Consider the following 18,863-nt stretch of genomic DNA (forward strand, 5'->3'; position numbering starts at 1 on the left):
AACAGCCGTTAAAAATATGAAGAATGGTAAAGCGACCGGACCAGACGACATACCAGCCGAAGTCTGGAAGCTGCTCGGGCGCCAAGGCGCCTTAGTCCTCGCCAGCCTGTTCAATAGCATCATCAGAGACGGGACCGTCCCAGCAGCCTGGTCAACCAGCATAACGGTGCCCATCTGGAAAGGGAAAGGCGATGTGGCTGAATGCTCCAACTACCGCCCGATCCGACTCCTAAGCCATACCATGAAGGTTTTCGAACGGATCATCGACGCCAGGATGCGAGAAATCGTCAACTTAACGCCCAACCAATGTGGCTTCATCAGGGGGCGTGGCACGACGGACGCCATCCATGCTGCCCGCCTGCTTTTGGAGAAGCACCGAGAGAAGTCCAAGACCATCCACATGGCCTTCCTCGACTTGGAAAAGGCGTTTGACCGTGTCCCACACGACCTCATCTGGCACTCCCTGCGATCACATGGAGTTCCTGAAGCCTACGTCAACTGGACAAAGCTCCTCTACCGACAAGTCACCAGCGTGGTCAGAAGCCCAGTGGGAACATCGCCGCCCTTTAACATCAATGTGGGCGTCCACCAAGGCTCGGCACTCTCCCCGCTGCTCTTCATCCTTTGCATGGACACTGCGACGGCGGATCTCCAGTCACCCCATCCCTGGACACTTCTCTACACCGACGATGTCTTCCTGGCCGATGAATCGCGAATAGAACTGCAATACCAAACGCAGCAGTGGAAGACTCGCCTAGCTGACTTCGGCCTGAGGCTCAACACCAACAAGACCGAATACTTAGAGGCTGGCCCCCAGACGATCAGCGTCGATGGAGAAGATCTGGCGAAAGTACCTCATTTCAAATACCTCGGATCGATGATCAGCAATGACGGCGATATCCTACTAGATGTACGAGCCAGGATCAACGCAGCGTGGATGAAATGGCGCCAAGTCACCGGCGTCCTGTGTGACCGAAGAATGCCCAATCGCCTCAAGTCAAAGATCTACAAGAGTGTAGTGCGCCCCGTCGCCCTCTATGGATCCGAGTGCTGGCCAGCCACCGCAAAGCACGAACAAGCCCTTCACACGATGGAAATGCGGATGCTGCGATGGTGCCTAGGCCTAACACGATGGGACCACGTCATGAACACCGACGTTAGAAAGAGGATGGGAATCGCGCCAATCACAGATAAGATGCAAGAAGCGAGGCTGCGGTGGTACGGACATGTGGTACGGAGCGATGAGAACTCAGTGGTGAGAACAGCACTGCGGCTCAGCCCCCAAGGACGTCGACCTAGAGGCAGACCAAAGCGGAGATGGATGGACCGAATCAAGGACGACGTGAAGAAGATTGAAGCCGATCTGACCGACGCCCTTGACCGACCCAAGTGGAGACGACTTTGCAGAAAAGCGGACCCTGCAACCGAGCGGGAAAAACGCTAGGAGGAAGAAGAGATGGAGAAGGTGTGGGGTGGAGCCTCAATCCTCTTCTTGCCCCTGTATCTTGCAACAACCATTGCATCATACACCAGGAGCCACTGGCAGGGGTTCAGTGTGGAACAGGCCAGAGTAGGTCTGTTTGAGAAGCACAAGATCATATAAATGACAAGAAATAAAAGAAGCCCAAACATTATGAAGACCTACACGTCAAACACATAAAACAGATCTCATAACAATGGTACACATCAAAGTGGAATATAGTGGATGGTTCTCACTGTCACTTGTAGGTGGTGGGAGAAATGAGCAGGTATAAAGACTTTGAAGGGACAAATGGGTCTGGCCATAACAATTTGCATTTCTGGCATCTCTGAAGCAACCAACATGTTAGCAGGTGTGAGTGAGGGGTTATATGTGCCAGAAGTCTGATTTGTGGGGGTGCTTCTTTTATACTGAAATCTCTGGCCACCATTTATCACCTCATTCTTAGGTCACTGTGCTTCTGAATAATAGCAGATTGCTTCCTAAGCTCATCATGTCAGTCTATCCAAAACAGAAAAACAAACAACTCAACAATTCCTCACAAAAAAGCGACCTGTAAATAACTGAAGGGGTTGTTTATGCATTATCATACCTAAACCTGAAAGGAAGAATGAATTCATGTATGCTGCATTTCTACAGGCTTTTATGAATTCATAAAAAATGTAGAAATATAATTAATGACAGTCTTTGTATACATATGACAGATTACATTATCAGCAAAGGGAACAGCCACACCATTAAAACACATTTTTGGCAGAGAAATTGTTTCAAACATCTCTTAAGCAAAGGCCCAAGCATTAACCAGAAGCTAATTTGAGATCTCTTTATGGTCCATTATCATGATGTGCTTCCTCTATAAAGAAAGAGGACACCTAAGCTCTGTATTTCTGACTGTTAGTACAGTAACTAGGTCACAAACACATCACGTTCAATTGTGTTAAGTTCTTTCATGGTAAGTAGAGATCTTTGCAAGTCTGTTATCGTTTCTGTTCTGCGCAGCGAGTTTGCTAAGTGCATGCTTAGCACTGATTGTAGTTTGTGTTTGAGGCTCAGATGCTACAAACACTGATGGTACTCTGAGAAAAATGGCAACTGTTGAACTCCTGTGTGGTTACATGTGGTTAATTTATTCAAAGAAGAAAATCAAATTCATTGTGAAACACAATGACAATGATGGTCTTATAAGCTGGATTAGCTTTGAGAATTTCAGTCAGAAAAATCTTTAAAAGCATAAAAATTGCTGAAATTATAAATTCAAATTTTGATGATTATTATGCACTTAAAGAAAACTGTGCACCTGATACTTTAACATTATGGTATTGTAGGATGGTCTGTATCGTACTGGACCAGCCTGTGCTGTGAACAGGGTGAAACATGGTATTAACAAACAAGAGGAGGGCACGAGGTCGGGAAATCCCAATTTTTTCGTTGTTCAACTGCATCCGCTCCATTGCTTTATAGATAGAAAAAGCACCAAGTAATCAACAGTGAATATTTGTCTTAATGAAAACAAGTGAACAACTTGTTCACATGGCAGAGCACCTGTTCGCCTTTGGTAAACAATCTATCTTGGCTTCAAGAAGGCCGAGTTATTTTTGAACTGTTAATGAGGAAAATATTCCCCTGTGTGTGATAAATGAGACATCTCTGCAGGTTTTTGGCAGCAGACTGACAATTTTGCTTCTGTGTGTTCATTTATTCTTAAGTGACAAAAAGGTCAAATCAGTAGAGCAGACAGAGAGTGAGGAAAGGAGAGATTAAGGCTGATTCATAGCTTACTTGGACTGATGCTGAACCTTTCTTGGTTGCCTTTTGGAAAGTTCAGGTAAGTTAAATACCAAAAAACCAAATGGAGCGTCACATGTTTTGTTAATTGCACTACCAGTGTCTGCATTTCCTTGTGTACCACATGCCTTTTGGTACTGATATTGCAGACAGATGGATGATGCAAAGATGTTTTGGTGCTGACTGCAGTGTGTGTCATGGTCCTGGGCCATGTGGGCCCAGTATTCTTAGTTTTCATGTATTTTTGTATTTTGTTCTTTATTTAGGCCATGCTTCCTGGGTTGCTCTGTTACGTTGTTCCTTATGTGTTTTCCCTTCGTGACTCTTACCCCCTGTGTGCCCCTCTGTGTATTTATGAGCCCTCGTCTCTCTTTGTGCTTTATTCTATGTTTTCCCCAGCCCGTTATGTCTGCGTTCTCCCCGTGCTCTCTCTCCTCCTGTTTGAACCTCTGTGTACTTCCTGCTTTACTTTGCCCATCTCCCATCAGTGTTACGTTCACTCCTGCCGTGTCTTGTTATGATTATCAGTGTCACCTGTGTTCCCCATGTGCATCCACTTCCCCTGATCTTCCCTCATGTGTATTTAGTCTCTGTGTTTCGTACAGTCTGTGTCGCGTCGTCTGTGTTCCCACCCTCCATGTTTCCATGCCCGGTCGGTTGTATTCATAGTCTTACCTTAGTTCATTCCCAGTTTAGGTTTCTGTTTAGTTATTGCTTTTGAGCTGCCCTTATTCTTGTTTGTTTCTCTTGCGTTACCAGCCACAATAAAAGGCTCGCTTTTGTTTAAAGTTTACTCCCGTGTCACTCGTGTCTGCACCTGAGTCCTCCACGCACTCTCCACACGGTCTGTCACAGCGGACCGTGACAGTGTGTATGATTTCCTTTTTAGAATCATGAAATATATACCAGCCTCCTATAAATAACAGATGGGACACACCTTTTCTGCTCTTAGGGTTGTTAGTAAAAGGTTTTGAATGTGTAACAATGTCTTTATCAGTCTTTGGCATCACTGTAGGGTCCACTTTTCAGAACATTGCTTCTAGACTTTGACTGGACCATTACAACTTCTTTTTCAGTAATTCTGTCATAGGTTTACTTGAGTGCTTGGGATTATTGCCCTGTTGTAGAACCACACAATGTTTTTGAAGGGTGCTCTTCAGTATCATTTTGCTTATCATGTCAGAGCTGTGCTGAATGTATCTACTTCTGCCTTTAGCTGTCTGTCCAAAAGCCAGAGCTATTTTGACCAAGCTTTAGCTGTGAAACTGATGACTGAATATTTAGACGTTTTTCCTAAAGTGTTCTGCTTTGTTCATATTCAGCATTGCAAACTCTTTTTTACAGAGGTGAGGCTTTCTTCTGGTAACCCTTCCAAAAAAGCCAAGCTTGTTCATGTTTGCAGATGACACTGTGATGTGAATTGAGCAGCTCAAAGAGAGAGAGTGAGGTGGAGGTAGGAGGTAGCAGTGCAGTCTGCTTAATATATATATCAATTTTTGGCTAGGATTAATTTGCATATTTGTTTTTGATGGGCAAAATTATTTTGTAAGTGGCAGATATGTCACAGTGTGAACTCTCATCAAGCTCTAAGGCCAACAGATCCGCCTGTTCTCTCTCATTCTGTAATAGACAAATGCAGCTGCTCCCACATCCTCATTCATTACAAAGTGCATAACATTTTTTCCTGATTAATTACATTTTATTTAAAAGGACATAGGACTATTACACTCACTTTAGCCCGATAAGCTTTGGATGGTTAAGAGTTTGAAATCATTCTTATTTAGGTAATATTTAGCTCCCTAGTTCTCCTTAGTTCTTCTGAAACAAACATTTTATCTCCTCTCCCTTAAAGGCTGCCATCCTACTTTAAACCAACTTTCTGCTGATTTTAACAACGAAAAAGTCCAGGTGAAAAAGTCATCCTCATAGGACAAGCTTCCACTCCCTTCACATACATACAGATCCAAGAGTAAAAAAAACCTACAAGAAACAGAGCGTTTCAAGCTCTTTGACGCTTGAGATTTTGGCTAACAGGAATTGATCAGATTTCATCATTTGAAAGTTTGGCCAAGTTTAATTCGATGTTCCACCATTGTTTATTTGACAAACAATAACAAAAAACATAACTGCTCTGACTTTGCAGTAACGCACACAACTATAAAACAGAGAGCAATGATAGTAATCGTGGAGGAAATGTAATCATGTGGCTGTTGATTATGATTTGTTACTTTGTAAATGAACTCCACAGTTGCAAAAGAGATGAGCATCAGATTCAAGTGCTTGAAATGCAGGGCTTAACCCATAATCTGGAAAGCTGTATAAACTGGAAGATAGCTTAGATAAAATTCTGTCTATGTGCAACCAACTAGAAATGTTTAGTGCTGACAGTAACTTAGGAACCAGTAATACGCCAGTGTAGATAAATCTTGTATATGTATTCAGGTGTATAAATGTTGTATAAAACGTAATAATTAAACATCTTTTCATGTTGATGTATTTTTAATGCTAATCAATTCTATTTTCTACAGGTAGATGGGTCTCTGCACACACATCATTTTTCAGTTTTTTGCTACAATTTCATGTTTACATCATTCCTGTAAATCTATTCCACTGTGCCAAGGTTTTTTCTAATATGGGAAAATCTGCAAATAACATTTATGTGGATTGTTTCCTTTTTTGTGTGTATTGTTTTTTTTTTTACTATATCCTTTTTGAAACATGTGAAAAAAGTAGTTTTGCACCTGCAGTCTCTCTTACTCTTCCAGCTTTGTCAGTTAGCACTTCATGAGTCGTTGTTCCATCTCTCCATGTCTTCCGTTTTTTCTCTTCTCCTTCTGCCCCGTTCCTGTGTAGATAATTAAAAAACAGCATTAGTTCGTTGCTTTTATTAATTACCTTTAAACCTTTAGGGGGAAAACTCACATGGCAATGGGATTTTGTGATAAGTAGTTATTAAATATGTCTTACTCAATCAAGTGTACATGTATCATTTGATTTGTGATGATCACATTACTGCCTGTGGAAAACAACCTTGGCTGTGGTCAGAAAAAAGACAGGAAAGGTTTCATTAAAGGTTCTGCTGAGAACTATGGAAAACAGCAATGGTGTTTTTAAGCTTGACAGGAGAGGCAGCTGGTGCTTTTGGGATACATAATAGAGTTTATACTGGGTGCACTACATCAGTGAACTCTTCAATTATACTTGTCTGATGGGCATACAGGTTTCATTTCAATCCAGATGTTCCCCAGTATTCATTTAAATATGCTTAAAGTTCAGTTCAAGGTGATCTAGAGCAATTCCCTACATTCAAAAATCACAGTAAACCAGTGAAATATCTTTACAATCTATTACAATTAGAGTTCACATAAAAAAGCAAGGCTGGAAATTCTACTGAATTTCTCAGAACAATGCATGCAATAAATAATCAGTATGAAAGCTGAATAGCATATAGAAAAATCTGAAAACATGTCATACCATATTTTAAGATAGTTCCAAGGGACTGTCCCCGGTTTTCCCATCTTCTGTCCAATGCAAGCTGGTACAGATTCAAGCATCACCCTGTGACCTGAATAAAACATTTTGTATAATAATAATAATAATAATAATAATAATAATAATAATAATAATAATAATAATAATAATAATAATAAAAGACTAAAATAAAAGAATAAAAGAATAAATTATTTTTAGGTAAATGCAGGCTCTCAGTGAAAGCTGGTGAAGCAGTGTAATGTTAAGAGACAAGAAGATGATCATGATGGTGATGATGACAGAGAAGCCGGTAACATGATCAACATGTTTGCACATTTGCAACTCGAGGCATATAAGATGCCAGTGACTACCACTCATGTGGCAGTCATTAACACTGCCAGGAAATTAGTGCATCCCAAACTACTACTGCTTTAATAACCAGACCTTGCTCTTTAAAAAAAAACAAAAGAAAAAAAAATTTGTAATTCAGTTTCTTTTATCAAAAAATCAGGAATAGTCGATTCATTTGCATAACGATGATGGACAATTTCATCTGCATGAAGCCATTAGCCTCCAAAATATCAAGTGTGAGTAACAAGTGTAACTGTTGGAGACAGCTTAACAGTCACACCCAGGCACTCTCACACTTATCACCTTCTCACGCCCTAATACCAGAGCCCTACTGCAAGATGGGTACTGCCAAGCCAAAATCTCAGACCTAATTTTAACAAAGAAAAACCACGCCAACAACAAAACTCTTTGTCATCAAAAAAGGTCACAGTCAGTGCTCCTTGCAGCTATATTTGAGCACCACTTATTATCAGCATGCACTGAAAGATTAAAAGACAATATTAAAAATGTAAAAGCTGCATAACAACACAGCATTATTAAGAGAGTTTAATAAACAAATACTTCTCTTAATGAAATAATAACACATTCTTTAGTAATTGAGTTCCAGGCTTTGCAATTAATGGCATCAATATGCCACACAACAATCTGAATGGCTGCCATAACGCAACATACAAAATATAACTCTACCACATGGTTAAAAAAAAATCACTCTACTGACCTTAGGTTTTCACATGTAACTAAAAATGACAAAACACAGGTAAAACACTGTTCTACACATCAGATTAAACTGGACAATACTTACAGTGTTGCACATTTGAACACAAGCACAAGGATGCTTCTTTGTGTTCAGCCAACAGACTGGAATGTTACCCAGCACTCATCTTGGTTTATTATCCACAGCCCAGCTGATACTCTTTGACAAATGAAGAAGGTGTCAGGCGTAGATCAAAGTCCATTAAAATACAATAAGCCTGCTAGGTATGTAGCATTTGACTTTAGTATCAACATAAGCCTGATGCTATATTTGAGTTTTGCCCTAATAAGACAGAAGATTTCGGAGCAGGTATCGTGTAACACATGTTTATTGAAGACAGAGGCTCATTATATCTTGTGGGTAAGTGCTTTAGAATGCCTTCTTCTTATTCACTGCTGTAAGTTGATCTTCTTTCCAGGGAAACAGTGCCCAATGGCTTTCTACCCACGCTTAATTGTGCCGGCTGTTCCATAGTCTTGGCAAAAATGTCTGCACGCTTGCCATCCTTGACAAAAGCCTCAACAAGCATCTAACAAACACAAACAATATGGAATTGAATGCCCTAAACAGTGTTAACTCGCTCCGCTTAGATTCACAGGAAAAATCCAGGATGAGGTCATTTTTCAAACATAAAGGAAGAAGAACTGGTACTCTGCTGCTCTACTTTTAGGGATTGTCTCAGTCTCCCTTGTGTGTCCCTTAAGAACAAGACTAAGAACAGCTGTTGGCACTGTTGTAAAATGTAATGCCTTGGCAATCCTTCCTTTTCTTTAAAGCTTTTTGGCACTCATTTTATTTTATAATAATTTCTGACTTGTAAGGCCTCTGAAACAGTACCTCAGTGACTTTTTAAAGCTTCCCCAAAGCACTTCGAGGGACTACTGTTGTGCCAGAGACCAATAAAAAGATCCATTAGTCACACCTTTGGACTGTCTGTAACTGCTGACTTGACTTTAGCCAAAAATGAGCCAATTTCCTATCTGTGCTACACATAAACAACCAAAAGCCAACTGCACATCTGTATGTTACATAAAATTTAAAACAAGACAGGAGTATGGAGTTCGAAATGCTGCTTCATCTCCGTATTTTTGCTGAAGGCAACACAACCTGACTGTGTTGGTAATTACAGGTACAGGAATTCTGGCATGTAAGACGTCCAGAAGACATAAACTGTGCGATGACAGAGGTGGAGGAAAGAACTGGTGCACAAGGATAACACCACACAGCATGACCAAATAGAGAAACCCACTTGTGATAGGCTCCCATCATTTGATATAAAAGGAAGAGCAAGCCACCACCAAGCACAGGCACCCAGCAAAGGTAAGTATCTTGGGGAGGTAATTTATTCCAGTACTTTGCCATATCATAGGAATCAGGCTGGTTATTCACATTTTTATGTTTCCAAACAGATTTTTCTTTAGAAAAAATAGAAAATTAATTTCTATTTAATACTATTTTAAAACAAAGAACCACTGACTTAACTGTCTAATTTGTGAATTTTTGTTCCTTATTTCAGAAGTCTGCAGTGAAGTCTGACAGGAATACCCATTTCTCATCTGGTGTCCTCCAAGGTAAATGTGATCAGTTTTCGTGATCAAGAGTACCAGTGCATGAGTAGGACAGACACAAGAGCGGATCTTTATGAGCATCTCTTGTTGGTACTTATTGAATCCCTGGCTTGAGAGTAGCTACTCTGAGAGTAGCTACTCTCAACCCTTCTCTTCTTAAAGGAATAGCATGTTTGACTGTATAGGTAGCTATAAGAGTGTGAATATATGTAATATATACACTGCTGACAAATAAGATGAATGACTCCTCTCTTGTTTCCTCACTTGCAGTAAAGGGTCATCATGAGTGGGGACGCAGAGATGGAGTGTTTTGGCGCGGCGGCCATGTACCTCCGCAAGCCAGAAAGAGAGCGCATTGAAGCTCAAAATATTCCATTTGATGCTAAAACAGCATACTTCGTGAGTGAGCCCAAAGAAATGTACCTCAAGGGGAAACTTGCTAAGAGAGAGGGCGGCAAAGCCACCGTGGAGACTCTGTGCGGGAAGGTGAGAGTAGTGACACTTGAATTTGTGCAGCTTCAAATGTGAATTCAGACTGCTCAAGTTATGAATAACTATATGGATATGTTAACTATATGTAGCATGGTCCAAATATCTGAAACCAGAGAGGTTTGGGTATATTTACATGTAACACACGAAGTCATGACATGTAAGATATATTTGGAATTTTCAGAATCTGACAAACTCTTTTCAGCAATCAAATGTAAACTTGTGAGATTGCCCTGAAGCCATTCTTCACCACATGATAGCAGAAAACATGGCATCACAACTGAGTGAAAATGTCATAACTCAAGTTGTTATGGTAAGAAAGAAGGGGCTTTTCTCAGCATAATGGTTAGACTGAAAGTTTCACTTGGTTCAATTCAAGCCAGTGATGTGAATTTCCTTTGGAGTTGAACCAAGCTGGTGTTGTAAAAAACAACAACAGCAACAACAAACAAACCAAAAAAAAATGCAGGTGCAGCTATAATGCTAAATTAAAACACTTCTCAGAAGGAGGAAGAACAGAAAGAACAAGGCCAGACATACCCAGAATTTCACTGTTGATAAAGTTCAAAGTTGTTTGACACCAGACTTGAATCACTAAACAATACACCAAAGAATACTAGCACTCCTTTCTTCTGAGATACGGTAAAACCTCCGGTTTTCATCGCTGTGAACAAAACAGACAGCAAAATCTTTACATGAACTACTTGAAGAGTAACAAAAGCCAAGTACTGTTAACTGTCACAGCTTAATGTGTGAATGAGTGTGGCACGAATAGCATTGTCCGATTCATTCTGACAATGCTATTCTTGCCACATATTAAATCTGAAATACAACCTTGTGCAAAGTAGACTAAGACGAAGTAGCTTTTTGGACCCATTTGGATGTATTCCACAGTCAAAAACTGATCAGAAGGCCAAATGAATAATTCAAAATAAGAATGAGAATAAAACAAACAAGATTAAAAACAAATATCACAATTTAGACAAAACTGCTTAATTCTATCTGAATTTACATTTGTGCCTTCTTTGGCAGACTATCACCGTGAAAGAAGATGAAGTCTTCCCAATGAACCCTCCCAAATTCGATAAGATTGAGGACATGGCCATGATGACCCACCTCAGTGAGCCTACTGTGCTGTATAACCTCAAAGAGCGCTATGCAGCATGGATGATCTACGTGAGTTGATCAGAACTCCATAGCTGATACTCGTGCTCACGACAAAAGGAAGATATGCATCATAAATTATCCTCTCTGACTCCACAGACCTACTCTGGGCTGTTCTGCGTCACTGTGAACCCCTACAAGTGGCTCCCAGTGTATGATTCAATAGTTGTAGCAGGATACAGGGGCAAGAAGAGAATTGAGGCTCCACCCCACATCTTCTGCATCTCTGATAATGCCTATCAGTTCATGCTCCAAGGTAATAAACCTTTTTAAGATACAATGTGTCCTGATCATTTTGTAAGCTACAGTTCAGAAATAAAACAGCTGCAATTCAAAAGTGAACGAATTATTTTGGCTTGATGATTTTGGTCTCTTACAGACAGAGAAAATCAGTCCATCCTGATTACGTAAGTACAAAGCATGCTTTTATATGATGAGCATTTCCAAAAGTATTATTTGCAATATCGAAATTACAACTCTAAAACTCCTTACTCTAACCAGTGGAGAATCTGGTGCAGGAAAGACTGTCAACACAAAACGTGTCATCCAGTACTTTGCAACAATTGCAGTGGCTGGAGGAAAGAAAACCGAGCAAGTTCCCGGCAAAATGCAGGTAAATGAAGTTGCAAAATATGAGATCTAAAAATCAATCAAAGAATTCCTGTACTCACAGCTCATGAACGGTGTCTTTAGGGGTCACTGGAAGACCAAATCATTGCAGCAAACCCACTGTTGGAAGCTTATGGTAATGCCAAGACTGTGAGGAATGACAATTCTTCACGTTTTGTAAGTTATTTTGGTGATTTTACCTTAATTCTGTGGTAAAAATTCACAGTTCATGTTCACTGTTGCATTTATAATTGAAACATTATTCTCCTGCTTAGGGAAAATTTATCAGAATTCACTTTGGGACAACTGGAAAACTGGCTTCGGCTGATATTGAAACATGTATGATTTTTGTTTTGGTTTTACTTATGTATTTATTTTTGAGGGAATTATCAGACTGCTTTGACTGCTACAAGGAAGATTTGTGATAACCACGAAACTTAAATCTGTACAGATCTGCTGGAGAAGTCTCGAGTGACGTTCCAGCTCTCTGCTGAGAGGAGCTACCATATCTTCTATCAGCTCACAACGGGCCACAAACCTGAGCTCATCGGTTAGAGAATTATACCAAAATGACACCAAAAAACAAAATATAGTGTTTATATATATATATATATATATATATATATATATATATATATATATATATATATATATATATATTGTTCATTATGTTTTATGTATTTTGTTTTTCTCATTTAGAGGCTCTCCTGATCACCACAAACCCATACGACTATCCCATGATCAGTCAGGGTGAAATCACTGTCACGAGTATCAATGACGTTGAAGAATTCATCGCTACTGATGTAAGAACAGCTTCACTCACGACCTTTCACTAATATTAATAACTATATAAACAGAACTCCATGAAGCTCATCATATTGATGTTCGGCTTTGTTAATGGGGAGTTTGAATTAAAAATGTAATAAATGCTGAATCAAAAACAGCTTTCTATTTTACATTAAAATATAATGGGTTCTGTTTGTGCTTATTAAAACTTATTCATCATTTCACAGACTGCCATTGACATCCTGGGCTTCACCGCAGAGGAGAAAATTAGCATGTATAAACTGACCGGAGCTGTGATGCATCACGGAAACATGAAGTTCAAGCAGAAGCAGCGAGAAGAGCAGGCTGAGCCAGATGGCACTGAGGGTATGAAGAACATTGTGCACTTTAAGCACTGCTGATTTTGTCACTTGAAAGAGGACCTTTGAGGTAGAGGTTTATTTATTTATGAATTTGTGTTCATATAGTTGCAGATAAAATCGCCTACCTCATGGGTCTGAACTCGGCTGATTTGCTAAAAGCACTGTGCTACCCGAGAGTGAAGGTTGGGAACGAGTATGTGACCAAAGGTCAAACTGTTCCTCAGGTACAGATGTTACAAAGAAAACACACAAATAACAAATGATTTCCTGTAAGACAGTGTCTTTAAACCAAACCCTTCAAGACACTAATACATATTGATAAGCCTTTTTTTTTTTACCAATAGGTTACAATGGCACTATTCCTAAATTTATAACCACTAATGATAAAATCAATATCCCTTCACTTCAAAATCAGGTCAACAATTCCGTCAATGCTCTCTCAAAGTCGGTCTATGAGAAAATGTTCTTGTGGATGGTCGTCAGAATCAACGAGATGTTGGACACAAAGCAGTCAAGAAGCTATTTTATTGGTGTCCTGGACATTGCTGGGTTTGAAATTTTTGATGTAAGTATGCAGAACTAACACTGCATTGTCTTATGTTCATGTTGCTAATTATGCAAAACATTTTCAAAACAGTTCAGGGTTTAGGGTATGTCAAGAATAAAAGCACAGTCTTGTTTTGGGTGCGCTTGCTGACCTTATCTGTATTTTTTCAGTTCAACAGCCTGGAACAGCTGTGCATCAACTTCACCAATGAAAAACTGCAACAGTTTTTCAACCATCACATGTTTGTCCTGGAGCAAGAAGAGTACAAGAAAGAGGGCATTGAATGGGAGTTCATTGACTTTGGTATGGACTTGGCTGCCTGCATTGAGCTTATTGAGAAGGTGAGCTGTGTGCTGTCCATTTGCACACATAAAACAATAGAAAACAACTTGAAACTGTTTTTTTATGCTTCTTTCATCATGGCAGCCAATGGGCATCTTCTCCATCCTTGAAGAGGAGTGCATTGTCCCCAAGGCAACAGACATAACCTTCAAGAACAAACTCTATGACCAGCATGTTGGCAAAAGTGCCCCCTTCCAGAAACCAAAGCCTGCCAAAGGCAAAGCTGAGGCCCACTTCTCCCTGGTGCACTATGCTGGTACTGTTGACTACAATGTTAATGGCTGGCTGGAGAAGAACAAAGACCCCCTGAACGACTCTGTGGTACAGCTCTACCAGAAGTCTTCAACAAAGCTGTTGGCTTTCCTGTATGCGTCACATGCCTCTGCAGAAGGTGATGATCATATTTTTAGGACAGAATTCAGAGTTTCCATTGTTTTCATTATATTTCAAAATGATCAGATTTAGTACAGAACAGAAAAATAATTACATTATAAAATAAAAAATTATATTTAAAGTCATTTAAGTTTATATCTGACATTTAATGTTTCAGCTGAGGGAGGTGGAAAGAAAGGTGGCAAGAAAAAGGGTGGGTCTTTTCAGACTGTATCTGCTCTGTTCAGGGTAAGCATAAAAATATTATTTTTTTCCTCAGATGCGTAGGTAGCATCCAGGGTTTACTTTCCATCATGTGAAAATTTGAATATTTTCATATTTTAGGAGAATCTGGGCAAGCTGATGACGAACTTAAGGAGCACTCATCCTCATTTTGTACGCTGTCTCATTCCAAATGAATCAAAAACTCCTGGTAAAGACTGGTAACAATAATGTAAATTAATGCATTTTAAGGTCTGTGAAGGTTCTCAGTCATCCAGGTCATCGTAGTCAAAGGAGCTTGCAAAGAAAAGCGTCTGGACTTCTTTAAGTTACTTGAAGACGTTTCACCTCTCATCCAAGAAGCTTCTTCAGTTCTAAGGTCAAATGGTGGAGAGTCCCAGATATAAACCTAGTGGGAGTAACCCCCCACAGAGGGACAAAAGGACCCCCTTTTGTCCCTCTGTGATGATGATGATCCTCTAATCGCCTGAGCCAAGGTGTGAAACTGGGTGTGGGTCCCAATCAGCCAGAGTTTCGGGTGAGTTCATTGTGAAACCTGGCCCCACCTTATCATGCGAATTCCTAAGATCAGATGGCCCAGGATGTGAGTGGGCGTTAAGGCGTCTGGGAAGGGATCTCAAAACTGGATTATAGATGGCAGAGAGTTGGTGTCGTAAACCCCCGCCTCTGTTCAAAGATGGTCGCTCACAGTGGACATAGATGGCTTCTTTCACTCCTCTTTCAAACCATCTGTCCTCTCTGTCCAAAATGTGAACATTGGCATCCTCGAAAGAGTGTCCTTCATCCTTAAGATGCAGATGGACTGCTGAGTCTTGTCCTGTGGAGGTGGCTCTTCTGTGTTGTGCCATGCGCTTGTGAAGTGGCTGTTTGGTCTCTCCAATGTAGAGGTCTGGGCATTCCTCGCTGCACTGTACAGCATACACCACATTGTTAAGTCTGTGTTTTGGAGTTTTGTCTTTCGGGTGAACTAGTTTTTGTCTGAGCGTGTTACTGGGTCTGAAATGCACCGGGATGTCATGCTTGGAGAAAACTCTCCTGAGTTTTTCTGATACACCGGCTACATAGGGGATGACAATGTTGTTGCGTCTGTCCTTCTTATCCTCCCTCGCTGGTGTCTGGTCTTCTTTTCTGTGCCTCTTTGCTGACATTAAGAACGCCCATTTAGGATAGCCGCACGTTTTGAGTGCTTCCTTTACATGTGTGTGTTCCTTCTTTTTTCCTTCAGGCTTAGAGGGAACATGTTCTGCCCGGTGGTGTAGGGTCCTAATTACTCCAAGTTTGTGTTCCAGAGGGTGATGGGAGTCAAAGAGGAGGTACTGGTCCGTGTGTGTGGGCTTCCGGTAAACTTCGATGTTGAGGTTGCCGTTCTCTTCAATGTGAAACGTCTTCAAGTAACTTAAAGAAGTCCAGACGCTTTTCTTTGCAAGCTCCTTTGACAATGCATTTTAAGGTAAATGTAATGCCATGTACATGACTGAATTTAATATGGGTTTAAGGTCTCATGGAGAACTTCCTGGTCATCCACCAGCTAAGGTGTAACGGTGTGCTGGAGGGGATCAGGATCTGCAGGAAAGGGTTCCCCAGCAGAATCGTCTACGGTGACTTCAAGCAGAGGTGATTACTAAGAATAAAGACATTTGCCACAATCTAAAGATCAACTTCTCCTTAATTCATCATGTACCCCCAATCAGATACAAAGTGTTGAATGCCAGTGTCATCCCTGAGGGACAGTTCATCGACAACAAGAAGGCCTCAGAGAAACTCTTGGGCTCCATTGATGTTGACCACACACAGTACAAGTTTGGCCACACAAAGGTACAGTAACAAAAAATGCAAACTTTTGTTGGTATTTTAAATAAACTGCTGCTAAATCAGGATACTTTAAGCAGGTATTACAATTTTGCTTTTGACAATGCTGTATGTGCTCTGTATGACTATTTTTCAGGTGTTCTTCAAAGCTGGTCTCCTGGGTCTATTGGAGGAGATGCGTGATGAAAAACTCGCTATCCTTGTCACAATGACGCAGGCTCTCTGCAGAGGTTTCCTCATGAGGAGAGAGTTTGTCAAGATGATGGAACGCAGGTACTGTAGGCATAGTAGCTTTGCACACCAAAGGGGATTTTTACAAATGCAGATGACAACTTCAATGTAATTTCTGCGCCAATTTTTTTCTTTCTGTTTCAGCCCATAGTTTTTATTACAGCTTTTCAGATCTAAAAATACCAATTTTTCTCAATCTTCTATCCTCAGGGAGGCGATTTACTCCATCCAGTACAACATCCGTTCATTCATGAATGTCAAAACCTGGCCTTGGATGAAGTTGTACTTCAAGATTAAGCCTCTGCTGAAGAGTGCAGAGACGGAGAAAGAGATGGCCGCAATGAAAGTGGACTTTGAAAAGACCAAAGAGGATCTGGCAAAGGCTCTGGCTAAGAAGAAAGAGCTTGAAGAGAAGATGGTTACTCTCCTACAGGAGAAGAATGATTTGCAGATCCAAATTCAAGCGGTATGTTAAAATAACAAAGGAATTTGAACTGTCTTTATGAATGAGGAAATCTTAATCCATTTGTATATTACTATCAATTTAGGAAGGTGAAAACCTTGCTGATGCAGAGGAAAGGTGTGAGGGGCTCATTAAAGCAAAAATCCAGTTCGAGGCCAGACTTAAAGAGACAGCTGAGAGACTGGAGGATGAGGAGGAAATGAACGCTGAGCTGACTGCAAAGAAGAGGAAGCTGGAGGACGAGTGCTCTGAGCTGAAGAAGGATATTGATGACTTGGAGCTGACCCTGGCCAAAGTGGAAAAGGAGAAACATGCCACTGAGAACAAGGTTGGTGCATCAGTCTCAAGGCTTTGAGGTCAAATTGTTTGCAAACTGCAAAGACGTTGTTTTTTGGGTTTTTTTTTTTAAAAATACTGTCAATATAGGTTAAAAACCTGGTTGAGGAAATGACTTCCCAAGATGAGACAATTGCCAAGTTGACCAAAGAAAAGAAAGCCCTCCAAGAGGCCCATCAGCAGGTCCTCGATGACCTGCAGGCAGAGGAAGACAAAGTTAACAGTCTGACGAAGGCCAAGACCAAGCTGGAGCAGCAAGTGGACGATGTGAGTATAGCAATTTGAGTTTCCTTGAAAATAAACTATAAACCCCAAAAATCTCAAAACCAAAATAAAATCTTATCTTGTTTTACACAGCTTGAAGGTTCCCTGGAGCAAGAAAAGAAGCTTCGCATGGACCTTGAGCGGGCTAAAAGAAAGCTTGAAGGTGACCTTAAACTGGCCCAAGAAACCATCATGGATCTGGAGAATGATAAGCAGCAATCTGATGAGAAAATAAAGAAGTAAGCAAAATGCAATTAATCAAATTTAGTATCTAATATAACTGCGTTTGTTTAGCAGACAGCAGCAACGCTAAAGATCATTTCCCGACCAACCAGCATATGTTACTGAAAAACAAATCATAATAAAAACAGAACGGTTCGCCCACAATTCCGCAAAAGTGAAAAAACAAAAACTCTCTATTTCAGTGTAAAAATCAGCAGTCAGAATGAGGGTTACCTATTGCAAGAATAAAAATAAATAAATAAAAAATGTGGATGTAAAATTTGGTTTGAACGTTTCCCCACAGGAAGGATTTTGAAATAAGCCAGCTTCTGAACAAGATTGAGGATGAGCAGTCTCTTTCTGCTCAGCTTCAGAAAAAGATCAAAGAACTGCAGGTTGGTGTATCTGACAGCAAGCTGCCAAGTCTATTACAAGTAACAAGTATATTCAGCTTTATTATTACAATTTGATTAGATATCTGTTTCTTTCAACATGTAAATCATAGGCTCGTATTGAGGAGCTTGAGGAGGAGCTTGAGGCTGAACGTGCTGCTCGGGCCAAGGTGGAGAAGCAGAGGTCTGATCTCTCCAGAGAGCTGGAGGAGATCAGTGAGCGGCTCGAGGAAGCTGGCGGGGCCACTTCTGTTCAGATTGAGATGAACAAGAAGCGCGAGGCCGAGTTTCAGAAGCTACGGCGTGATCTCGAAGAGGCCACCCTGCAGCACGAAGCCACCGCCGCAGCTCTCCGCAAGAAGCAGGCTGACAGCGTGGCTGAGCTAGGAGAGCAGATTGATAACCTGCAGAGAGTCAAACAGAAGCTGGAGAAAGAGAAAAGCGAGTACAAGATGGAGATTGATGACCTCACAAGCAACATGGAGGCCATCGCTAAAGCCAAGGTACGATAAAGTAAAACATTTGACAAGCAAGAGAAAACATACATTTAACCTTATGTTCGTTTACATTTGGCTCTTGTGTCCATTACTTTAGATTATTGCAGCTTTTGTTCATTTCAGGCAAATCTGGAGAAAATGTGTCGCTCACTGGAGGATCAGCTGAGTGAGCTGAAGACCAAAAATGATGAACATGTGCGGCAACTGAATGACATTGGGGTGCAAAGGGCAAGGCTTCAAACGGAAAATGGTGGGAAAACTATTTTTAGCTATTTTTTCATTCGATATATGATCATATTCAAATGTGGATTGTTTTTTTCTTTCTT

The 18,863-nt window shown here is 40.7% G+C and overlaps 1 protein-coding gene across 1 annotated transcript; it reads left to right on the forward strand.

Moving 5' to 3' along the window:
- The first annotated feature begins 9,355 nt into the window (after positions 1 to 9,355).
- On the forward strand, positions 9,356 to 17,669 carry LOC147330760 (myosin heavy chain, fast skeletal muscle-like). The gene is made up of 24 exons (XM_086292552.1): positions 9,356 to 9,412; positions 9,680 to 9,895; positions 10,931 to 11,074; positions 11,162 to 11,318; positions 11,442 to 11,469; positions 11,564 to 11,675; positions 11,756 to 11,848; positions 11,947 to 12,010; positions 12,123 to 12,221; positions 12,371 to 12,474; positions 12,685 to 12,823; positions 12,925 to 13,043; positions 13,235 to 13,384; positions 13,537 to 13,707; positions 13,793 to 14,099; positions 14,259 to 14,329; positions 14,426 to 14,513; positions 15,820 to 15,937; positions 16,015 to 16,138; positions 16,269 to 16,405; positions 16,574 to 16,829; positions 16,912 to 17,154; positions 17,253 to 17,429; positions 17,520 to 17,669. The coding sequence occupies exons 2-24, from the start codon at positions 9,692 to 9,694 to the stop codon at positions 17,667 to 17,669; spliced, it is 3,255 nt and encodes a 1,084-aa protein (XP_086148678.1). The 5' UTR covers positions 9,356 to 9,412; positions 9,680 to 9,691.
- The last annotated feature ends 1,194 nt before the right edge of the window (positions 17,670 to 18,863 follow it).

Source organism: Aulonocara sp. 'chitande type north' Nkhata Bay, linkage group LG5, assembly GCF_057382095.1.
Source record: "Aulonocara sp. 'chitande type north' Nkhata Bay isolate Kocher_YH1m ecotype deep benthic linkage group LG5, A_spYH_male_GT1.1, whole genome shotgun sequence".
NCBI lineage: Eukaryota > Metazoa > Chordata > Actinopteri > Cichliformes > Cichlidae > Aulonocara > Aulonocara sp. 'chitande type north' Nkhata Bay.

Coding starts and splice junctions, on each gene's coding strand:
- LOC147330760 (XM_086292552.1), top strand. CDS start 9,692: ATGAGTGGGGACGCAGAGATGGAGTGTTTTGGCGCGGCGGCCATGTAC. Junction 12,011..12,122: donor TTCGGCTGATATTGAAACAT/GTATGATTTTTG, acceptor AAATCTGTACAG/ATCTGCTGGAGAAGTCTCGA. Junction 16,139..16,268: donor ACAAGTTTGGCCACACAAAG/GTACAGTAACAA, acceptor ACTATTTTTCAG/GTGTTCTTCAAAGCTGGTCT.